Consider the following 11,313-nt stretch of genomic DNA (forward strand, 5'->3'; position numbering starts at 1 on the left):
ATGTTCATTTTAAACACCTGGCCAACGGTCTTATTAAACTGCATCCCTTTATGTCAGACTGATGCTGTTCATGAACCAAACATCAGTGCGTCACCTGGTGGCAGAGAAACAACTTGATGATGGTCTACATTGTATTCTTTCAGCTGCTCCATTTAGGGGGCGCCACAGAGGATCGTCTACCACCATCTCCCCCTATCCCAGCATCCTCCTCTGCCACACCAACCCTCTGCATGTCCTCCTTCATACATCCATGAATCTTCTCTGAGGTCTTCCTCTTTCCCTCCCCTGCAGCTCCAAACCATCTCAGCCTCTGTGTCTCCAGTACGGTTTCCCTTTGTCTGTGTGACTGTTCAGAGAATGATGGTTCATATTTATTTTTGAATCCTACATTTCATGACACTAGCTGTATTTATCAGTATTACTAAGGCTGCTATGATGATGATGACAGGAGAGGTGGAACTGAGAAAATAAAGTTCTGTGGTCTCAGAGGCCTCTTTCCCACCAACAGGGTTCCGGAGCCGGTGCCGTAATTTGAACCGTTAGGCGGGTTTTCCACCGCGGAAGCACTCGGTGCTCAGCCGAAAAAGGGGTTCAACTCCGGCCCCGCAAACTAGCTGGTCTCGAACCACGAACGCGGCAGAAGGGCGTGACTCTGCCATCTCAACATCAAGTTTTCTACCATATTACATGTGTATTACAGGAGAAGCGATTTTCAGGGCTGTGAATTAGGTTGGGCTCTAAGGCTGAACTCGCTGCTTTGTATCAGTTCATATCACAGATAAAAGGACACAAAGTGCGTACTTGTCGTCTTGCTCTAATCGCTGTCTGTGTTTCCCTCTGTGCTGCACACAGATGCTGCAGTAGTTTGGTTTGGACCCTAAAACGTATTTGCAGCACAAGAAAGGGGAGCGTGTTCTCCCACGTTTGTGCGCTTCGGCTTCATGTCCAGACGAGGACCCGCCCACGGTCATACGTAAAGGAGCAGTTCACAGAAACGCAGTGGGAACGTGGGCCCGTTCTTGAGTGTTTCGCCGGTTCATTGGGAACAGCACGAGCACTGGCACGTGAACCGGCTCCTCAGCGGTGGGAAAGAAGCAAGAGTGACATCATCTGTGGATGAAAGAAACATGCAGCAGTGCATCATTTCCTTCTCTGTGAGAATGCTGAATTCCTCCCATGTGTGTATTTACTCTGCAGAACTAGATACATCTCACCCCAGATTATTATCATTAACTAAAATTAAACTGACAAACTTCTATCCATTTTTTCCCAGCTGCCATTGGGTGAGAGGCGGCGTACACCCTGTACAGGTCATCAGTCTGCTGCAGAACCAACATAAAGATACAACCATTCAACCTCTGTGCGATTTAGACTCACCAGGTAACCTAACCCCACTAACTGCATGTCTTTGGACTGTGGGAGGAAACCCACGCAGACAGAGGGTGAGGATGCTGAGGAAACTGAGCAGCAGCTCACAGTACCACAGGACCTGAAGGTGCTTCAGGAAAGCAGCTTCCGTCAGACTGAGACCACCCCAGTGCAGGATGGAAATGCAGCAATCATCGTTATTGACTCACTCATCCAGAAAACATGAATTTATGCAGCAGCTTTAAACATGCACATTATTTTTTTCTGACAAAAACGACACAGACGAGTTCTCCTCTCCACATTTATTGTCCTGCTGACGCACACACACGGACACACACAGATGTGTCTGCAGGTGTTCACTCGTCTGCCTCTGACTCCTCGTCATCCTGACTGATCTGGAAGTATCGCAGCTCGTACGTCTCCTTGTCAGAGGCCACCACCCTCAGCCAGTCGCGCAGGTTGTTCTTCTTCAGATACTTCTTTGTGAGGTACTTCAGATACCTGCAGAACATTTCACATTAGAACCATTTCCAGGGTTTCTCTTTGGTTCTCGTGGAACTCCTTTTACCTCTTGGAGAACTGCTTCTCAGATGTCACGTTGATCTTGTTCTTCATGCGGCCGACCTGGACGACGTCACCCAGATTCCCCGTCTTCCCGTTGACCTTGATCCTCTCTTTAAGGAAGGTTTCCTATTGGACAGAGCATAGTAATGCACTAGGGAAGAGAACCCTAGTAAATATGGAGCTAGGGAAGGGCGCCCTAGTCCACAGACCAGGTCAGCCGCTTGGAAAACACACTAAATTAACTCTTTAATAACCGCCTTATGGGGACATGATCAGAAATGAACCAGACTGCAGGAAGACTTACGAAGCTGGCAGAGTCCAGGATCCCGTCCTCCACAGGGTGGGTCAGGTCCAAGGTGAACTTCCATGCTGCTCCCTTCTTGGACTTCTTACCACCAGCTGGCCTCTTCTGTTTGAGCTGTGATGGAAGAAAAACAGAAACCTGAGTAACATTTTTACTTTATTAGAACATCAGTGAACTAATGAAGGGAGCAAAGTTTCTCTTCATGGCTTGTTTCAGAGGCAGCAGTCAGACCGATACGATGGTGGACAAACTTCAGTCTGAGGAGAGTCACTGCATACCCACAGGTACGGCACATGAAGTGAAAAATTAAATACTTGTTTTTTTGTACACTTATAGACCAACTCTTCATCAAATGCCTCCAATCTGACCATTTCAGATTTGCCTGAAAAAATTCCATGGGGAAAAATCCACTTCTTAATGGGCAATAAACAGGAAGCTCTGGGAAATGTCTCAAATGGAAGGGAGGGCTAAACTAAAATGATGAATGCCTGATGTCCCTGAAATATCTGACCTCTGACTGCAGACTTTGGAGATGAGAGCTGATATTTTATTTACAGCTTATTTTCAGGTAACATATTTGTTTAATTTGCATAATTATTATTAACAGTTTTTTCCCCTGGAAATTTTTAGGCAAATCTCTGACGGTCAGGAGGTAAGTTTCTTTTTTTAACTGGTTATTTGAGATAGTGTGACCCTCTTAAGAGTCATTTGCTAAAAAGAGACAAAACACGGCTTAATAAATAAATATTCTACACTCTACATCCAGTAATATCGTTAAAATGAATTATTTTAATCATATAGGAGAAATATAATATGGTGACAGCCCTAAATAACACACAACCCAGCATTAGCTGGCTTTTTTTATACAGAGAATAAGCGCTTATTTCAGTTACATTATTGTTACAAAAAAAGACGATAGCAACACAGTAGCTCATAAAAACTGGCTACTATCACCATACTCTCTCAATAACGTGTTTATTATATTGTGACTATAGACGGGAAGCTCATTTAAGTGGTGCCGAATTCACCAGCGGATCTTAAACTGCACAGAGACTTAGCTAACCCAAACTGCAACACTTCAAGGTGAGAAAACTGTTAAAAATACAAATACGTGTTTTTTTTTATGGAGTCTGGTCGGCTATACCAGAGGTCCCCAACCCCCGGGCCGTGGACCGGTACCGGGCCGTGGGACATTTGGTACCGGGCCGCACATAAAGAATAAATAACTTAAATTATTTCCGTTTTACTTATTATCTGCGCCTAAACTATATTTTATTTTGAAAAATGGGCGGATTCGCTCCGTTACTTCCCTCCATGACTTCCTCTTGACGTGTCAAGACGTTTCTGCTCACATGATACGTCACCGCTAAAATTAAACCCAGAAGCTTCAGGCCTGTCTAACGAAATCGGTTGGTTGACCTACATAACGCTTCTTTAAATTTTTGGGTGCTCAACAAGAGTAGAAAAGCGCTATGTAAGAACTAGTCCATTTACCATTTTTATTTATCAACACCGGGGATAGCAGTGAGGTAGACCCAGCCATCAAACTGACTCTCCAGCGCTTGACACCGCGGCTCTGCAGCCACGCTCCATGTGAAATCGGCCGAACCCAGTCAAACCAGAAGCCAGCAAAAATGAGTATCAGAGAAACAAGCTCAGGGGGCTTACACTGATTCAGTGTTATGGTGAGTTGTATTTTTCATGCGCTTTATACAGTAAAAATCACCTAAGTCGAAGTCGCACAAATCGGGTTTTCGCTCTAGTTGGATGGCATCTGCAGGTCCTGATTTTTCCTAACATTAATTCCAATAAAATCATCACATAAATCTGTCGGATATTCACCTACCTCGGATGAAAAATCTGGTCCCATTGTAATAAATTTCCAGTTAAATGTGATCGCATAAACTGGATGAGTTTAGCGCTAAAACCCTCCTCAGCTCCTGTCCGCCCACTTCCATGCATCGGCTCGTTCATGCACAACTACACACACACTAACAACGCCTGGAAATTGTTTTAGTGTTTATATCAGTTCATTTCACCGGGGACAATCGTGGCAAGTGTAAGCTACAAACTTGCACTTACGAGTAAAATTTCAGATTATAAAATTTGCAGAAGCAAATTCATAGATGAAGCAGAAGCCATTGCAGCGAAATTCGATAATAGACCCCAAACTGGGCCATTTGAATCCGACTGAGGTGATTTCTACTGTATTTGTTTTTGCGGTGTATCTTATTTTGAAGGCATGTTTTACCATGGCTCTAACAGCTGACCAGGGAGCGCTGTGGGCAGAGAGCCTGTTATTCATGTTGAGGCGGGATGTTACGAGGACGCTGCTGATAGAGTTGCATACGAATACAAAGTGGATTCACGTTTTTTATTATTATACGTAGAAAATATCACACTTGGTTATGGTCGTATCATTTATTTTGACGTATTTATTCGCCACACCTTAAAAGCCGGTCCGTGGAAATATTTTCTAACACTAAACCGGTCCGCGGCTCAAAAAAGGTTGGGGACCACTGGGCTATAGGACTAATGAATGGGACACGTGCATCCGGGATGCTACGAGCTAATGCTAACTCGGCTAACTTCTTATTTTTCTAAACCAAATAAGGCTTTATCCGTACAGCTATACGTGGGGGACGCTCGGCGCTTTAATAAAGGAGCGACCAAAGGCCCAAAGAAACAAAGAGACGCAGAAATTCAGATTAAATTAACCAAGAGCCGGAGGACCTAGCGAGACTTACCGGCGCCATGTTGAGAGCTTGCACGAGAAAGAGCGCAGCGGAGGTGACGCAGCAGTGACGTCGTGCGTGCCGCTTGGAACGCCCTACCAAATATGGTCAATGGGCTTATAACCCACATGCATCAGGAAAATGGGTCGATTTAAAGACCTACGCCTGACTGTTGACACTGCAGAGCTCCTGCTGGAGCTTTGGTTTACAGCTGTAAGCTGAAACCCGAACAGGTACATTTAAACAAAACCGGAGTTTAACCCGAAAACAGGCGGCTGCACACTTCTGACAGCTGTTGTTGCTGCAGCGCGTCTGTGAGGGAGGACGCAGGTCCAAAGGTCAGTGCAGCCCAGGCACTGATAATAAACCTGCTGAGCCCGGGCAATCATTGACAGCCTCTTCACACACTCAGCCATCTTCATTTCCACACCGCCACACACACACACACACACACACGCGCGCGTGCGCGCACACAGACAGAGGAAAAAAATCCCTCCTGATGAGTCAGAGAAACCACAACTGGTTAGTGGGTCCCTTTTCAAACTCTTCCCTTTGTGGTTTGAAGTGTGGCTCACTGTGCAGATATGCAGGCGAGTGAGTGATTCATCTTCACATGAGGCGCTCAGCAGGGCGTGGCTGCTGCTGCTGCCACTTAAACACAACAAAGATGCTGAGCACTGAGGGAGAAGCTGCAGCGTGTCAGAGGACAGGGAGTGATCAAGTGTTTGCACCAGGGTTATAATAGTTTTGGATTTTACATTATAGTTTAGTTTTAGTTAGTTTTTACTTTTTTTTCTCTAATTCAGTTAGTTTTAATTAGTTTTCAGAGTGGTTTTGCTCGTTTTTATTTTTGGTTTTATGCTTAGTTTTAGTTAGTTTCAGTATTAGTTTTAGTATTTTCATACTTAATCAGGTACCCTTTAAAGATACCCTTTAAAGAAATAAATTCAGCAACCAACTGTTCACAGACAGCAGCACTACATGCTAAATGTGTGTAATATTAAGGACACACATGAACATCAACAGGGAGAAACTGCTAACAATATGAACTCCAAAACTCGATAAATTCTACAATAAACTCCCAATAAAGTTCAGCCTCAGTGCAGCAGATTAACAACAGCTACATGTGGTGTTTGACAAAAACAAACTCCTTGAAGGAGTCAAAGCTCAAATCCAGCTGCATCCTGATGTTCTCTCCACCTGATGCTGCTTCTGTTTTGGAGCTACTTGGTTAGATGCTCGCTGATTAGACTTGCAGGGTCTTTGCGGCCTCTGTAGCCTACGGAAGTGTCCGACCTCATGTCCGCATTTATGCATGTATAGCTGGATTGCGTGTGTTAATTACCTTGTGGTTGTGTGCTGGGGGTTTTTTGGTCCTCGCTCTTTGTGCTCAGTTTTTAGGGTGCAAACATATTTGTCCCTGTTTTTTCACTTTCTTCATTCCTTCACGTCCATTCCCATAGTTTCAGCAGCTCCCTCCAGGAATTTGCTGACATTTGTGAGTCCTTATATTGATGCTTTGATTATTAGTCCTGATTGTTATTATCTGACTGATAAAGTAGCCGGAAACGCACAAGGACTAAACACAACGTTGTGGCTGCGTTGACCCGACGAGTAGTCACGTTTCTCTGGAGGTGCAGGCCGGGTTGCCTTGTAGGATGAGAGCGGTTTCCGTAGCTGCCTTGTGTGCGCTTCTCAGGTCTACTTTGATGTTGGTGTTTTTTTTCCTGACTAAGAAGTGTTCCGTACATCATCCACAACATCATCCACAACAAGACACTCGCTGCTATCTGTGCTATCATAGTAAAAAAAAAAAAAACACCACATGGGACTCTCTGAGGAGCAGCGCGGTGTGCGCACGCACGCACATGCGCACCCATTTGCCCGACGGCGTTCCGAGCTTAAACTCGGAGAGAGGAAAAAAATGATTTCATATCAATCCACAAGACTTTTGAAAAAATAATATCTATAATTTCAGTTAGTTTTAGTTAGTTTTGTAAACTCACAATTCAGTTTTAGTTAGTTGTCGTTTCTTCCTTTTAATTTTAGTTTTTATTTATTTCAGTTAACGACAATGTTTTTTCAATTTCAGTTTTCGTTATTTCGTTCGTTTTCGTTAACTATAATAACCCTGGTTTGCACTCAGTTTTTACTATTTACAACCCCCCAACACACACACACACACACACACACACACACACACACACACACACACACACACACACACACACACACACAGCAATCAGCCATTTATGCTCCTGTAACCCTCAAGTCACCGGCTAACATGACCTGGTGGGGTCATTATATTCCACACGGGACATGACAGATCCTTTCAAATGTTCTAATGTAAAATTATTTGTGATCATTCAATCATTTTTATTCAAAAGTTTAAAATAAAACCAATGGGACTGCAGTGATCATTTTACAATCCTCATCTGTTCACTCCTACAGAACTAATGTAAAACCTTATAGCAGCAGCAGCTCAGGGTTTACGGTGCCTGTGCAGCCCGGTCTCTGAGGATAAAAGTGTGTGACAGACCTGAGGAGTGTGTGAAGCTGCTTATAGAGATGTGATGGGGCAGAGACAGGTGTGACGGAGGCCACATCTGCTCCAAGGCCTCTGCAGCAGGAACTCTCCGTCTGTTAGTTCACGATGTAGCAGTGACATGAGACATCACACTGAAGCCCGTCCCTGCAACAAGACTTTTTTTTTTTTCCAATTCAGGGTCACAGGTGGGGTCACATGCCCAGGTCCTTTAAAATCACCAGTTAGCATCTGCATCTTTGCACTGTGTCCAAGGAGAACATGCAGACTCCACACAGAAAGGCCCCATCATCGCATTGGGACGTGTCACAGCACTCAGTCAGTGGAAGGTTAATCAGGATCTCCACTTGTATGGTCCTGATAAGCTCCACACGTCCTCTGTTAGAAACACATGAAACACTCTGTTGTAACGTAACACACACACACAGTGTTCCTGCTCACTTCTCCTCATGATTTCAGTCATGTTACTGCATGTGACGGTTAACCCAAAGCTCTCACACCCCACTTACACAACACTGTTTTGCTGTTGTTTCTGAAAAGTGATGCGTTTACATGGAAACACAAAACGCTGCAGTTCCCACTGCCAGGGCACCAGTTGGCAGTGTGGCCGAAACCATAGTGTGCATGTGCAAGTGCCCCTGTTTCCAAAAAGTATCGTTTTCACTTTTATGTCCTTCCTGACTCAAACCTCAACGATTGTCTGGAATCTGAACCTGATCTTTCACCTTTGAGGTAAATCTATGAGCCACCGCTCAGACAGTGAGTAAAAATCTCTTTAAGAAATGTGAAAGATACTAGCCCCTCTCCTGCTGGGCAGTAACTATCTACTCTGAACAGGCAGGACCCGAGTCACAGAGGAAGCAGCCTGTTCAGCCTGTAAGAGTTCGAGCAGATGCTCAGGAGGATGCAGTCAGTGGATCGAAGTTTAGACTAGGGATGGCACGATACCACTTTTTTATGTCCGATACCGATATTTTACATTTGGATATCGGCCGATACCGATATAAATCCGATATTTAAAATTGATCCAGGCATTTAAAAACATTAAAAAAAATTTTTTTTTTTTTAAAAGAAGTCAACAGCCTCTCACACAACAAAATCAAAGTCTTTTAGTTGTCCCATATACAAGACTAAGGACCAGGGCGGGCAGAGCTTTTTAGGCAGTGGCACCGAAGCTCTGGAACTGTTTACCACTCCAGCACCATTTAGCTGACTCTGTGGCATCATTTAAAAAATAGTTGAAAACTTTTCTGTTTAACCAGGCTTTCTGGTTTCTGACTTTTTTAATTCTTTTTCTTTTAATATGGTAATGTTATGTTTTTAACATAGTGTTTTCTGGGGGTGGGGGGGTGATATTGTGTTTTAATTATTGTACAGCGCTTTTCTGTCTGTGAAAAACGCTATATAAATAAACTTTACTTACAACAATAACTATCACCTGAATCCTGTTGCTTCTGTATGAGAAGGTGATGCTTATGGCATGTTGCAAATTTCAGTAGGGCTGCAACTATCGATTATTTTAGCAATTGTGTATTCTATTTATATTGATTACCCAAGTAAGTGGATAAGAAATACTTTTTTCATATTAACAGTTCATCTGCATATTTTAACTTCCGTACTGCAGTCTGTCTGCACAAGCGGAAAGAGGCGGAGCCGGCGCGCTCAGATGGAGCAGAAGGAAATGTTTTTCTAGTGTCCAAAAGAAGCCTTTTCGTCCCTGTAACCTCCATTAAACCTTTACTGGGAAACAGCTGGAGGTCCTTCATCAACCACCTGATCAGTAAGTGAAGAAACGAGAACTTTGTAGCTGCTCCATCCACCCTGCTTGTTTCACACAGGGAAAAACTGCAGTACGGAAGTTAAAATATGCAGATGAACTGTTTTTAATCCAACTGACTTGGATTAAAAAAGCAGAGGTGGTGTATGTGATGGTGGTCCTTAGCTGACCTCTGACATTAAAAAGACCTCTCCCTCCCCCTCTTGCCTCTTTGCCCATGTGATCATTGTCACTCTGATGTACATGTTTTCCTCCTGAATGAGTAAAAAGGCTGAGCTAAAACTGCAGCTCCACAGGCTGAGCCCCAGCCCCTTCCAGCCCTGTGACATAGACAGCAGTGGGCTACAGATGAAAGGATCCACAGTGATTTTACACCACATTTAAAATGCTAGTCTGGGTGCCCCGGTAGCTCAATGGTGGAGCAGGTGACCATATGCATATGCTGCATTGTGGTGTGGGCGGTGCAGGTTCAACTCCTGGCCTGTCACCCATTTGCCTGTGTATCTTTCACATGTCTCTATACTGCCAATAAAAGCCGCTTTGGTCAAACAAGTTACAATGTTAGTCTGATAAGCTGCACATGTGCTCAAAGTCAGGCTTGCTGCCTGTATTCCTGCTCTGCTCCCTCCCCATACCTGCAGGTCTTCTTACATCTGACCTATAAAGCAGTTTTATAAATAAACTTTACCTACTCTGACTGCTGCATGCTCACTGCAGTGTTTGCAGGAGCTGCAGACCTGCTTCTCTCAGCACTCTGATTCAGTCTGAGCCTCTCTGCTATCTGCTAACACAGATCAACACTGAGCTGCAGGCTGCGCTCATCACAGCCACATCAGCGACACCAGCATATTCAGCATCACTCAAATATAAATCCTGTTTCCTCCGAAACTGCACCATAAAAACCTCTTTCCAAAACCTTTGGTGCCTTTTGAACATCATCCTGCACTCCTGACCCAGGATCAGCTCAGGTTTGAGTTTTGTCCTCTTATAATCCACAAGAGCATTAACAACCCGTCTAGGGTCAGGGTTAGGAGTGCTAATTTTCACCTCCAGTGAAAAATCTTTCATTTGAAAGGCAGCATCGCTAGTTTATGAAAGCTTTCCCGTTTAACATGAGGCTAAAAGAAGAGATAACAGTAACCATAAAACAAGTTAGGCTCTAATGCTCTACATTTATGGGCAACATGGTCATGACTTTATTCCACAGGGTCTCTTTCTTAAATGGTTTGTGGACCAACTGGGCTAAAACATGAAGCCAGAGCCAAAAACTGCAGTTCCTCTAACGTCCACTTGAGGCCGACTCCAACAGTGAGACTCTCAGGGTAACAGCAGCCTGCTACAAACACAGCTCAGGTGTGTGTGGATTGTTTCCACCTTCATTAAATCTGTGTACGTCTTCACTTTCTTTTTTTTTATCATCCATCTGCTAAGACTTAAAGATGGTAAAAATAAGGGGCTGTCTTTATGGACAGACCCCCCGCCCCAGAGTGCAGCTAACTGCAGTCTGAACTAATCTCAGCCCGTCGGTGCCTTCTGGCTGCTGTGTGGTTAACAGACCATCCATGAAGTCAGAGCTCAGGTTCTGGTGAGTGAAGTTTTAGGTATTGGAAAATATATTTTATTAACACAAATAATAATTATATTGTAGTAATAATAAATCCTGAAGCCAGAAAGCCCCTGCTCAGAGAACATCTTGATGGACGTGCTGTGAGTTTGTGTTATCTTCATGAGAAAATACCGAGCAATAAACAGAGCTTACCATCAGCTCCACTCACTCAGCCACAGCCAGTGGTGAAGGTTACCTGAGTCCTGAAGACTCCGAGTCTCTCAGAGCAGATCACATCATCGTGTCCTACTTCAAGGAGACTCCAAGACATAACCAGGACAGGAACTGTCTCAACTGGACACCTCGGTGACCTCCTTGAAGAGCTGGCTGTGGAGAGAAAGGTCTGCATCTCCACCCCTGTGACCTCCACCCATGGTGTCAGAAGATGGATGGATGAATGAGTTGGTTGTTGGA

At 44.2% G+C, this 11,313-nt stretch overlaps 1 protein-coding gene across 1 annotated transcript; it reads right to left on the reverse strand.

Moving 5' to 3' along the window:
- Window positions 1-1,655: 1,655 nt before the first annotated feature.
- Window positions 1,656-5,141, reverse strand: rpl22l1 (ribosomal protein L22-like 1). The gene is made up of 4 exons (XM_030756786.1): window positions 4,984-5,141; window positions 2,237-2,350; window positions 1,937-2,058; window positions 1,656-1,869 (listed from the first exon to the last, which is right to left on the reverse strand). The coding sequence occupies exons 1-4, from the start codon at window positions 4,990-4,992 to the stop codon at window positions 1,725-1,727; spliced, it is 390 nt and encodes a 129-aa protein (XP_030612646.1). The 5' UTR covers window positions 4,993-5,141; the 3' UTR covers window positions 1,656-1,724.
- Between the last annotated feature and the right edge of the window lie 6,172 nt (window positions 5,142-11,313).

Source organism: Archocentrus centrarchus, chromosome 20 (assembly GCF_007364275.1).
Source record: "Archocentrus centrarchus isolate MPI-CPG fArcCen1 chromosome 20, fArcCen1, whole genome shotgun sequence".
Lineage (NCBI taxonomy): Eukaryota > Metazoa > Chordata > Actinopteri > Cichliformes > Cichlidae > Archocentrus > Archocentrus centrarchus.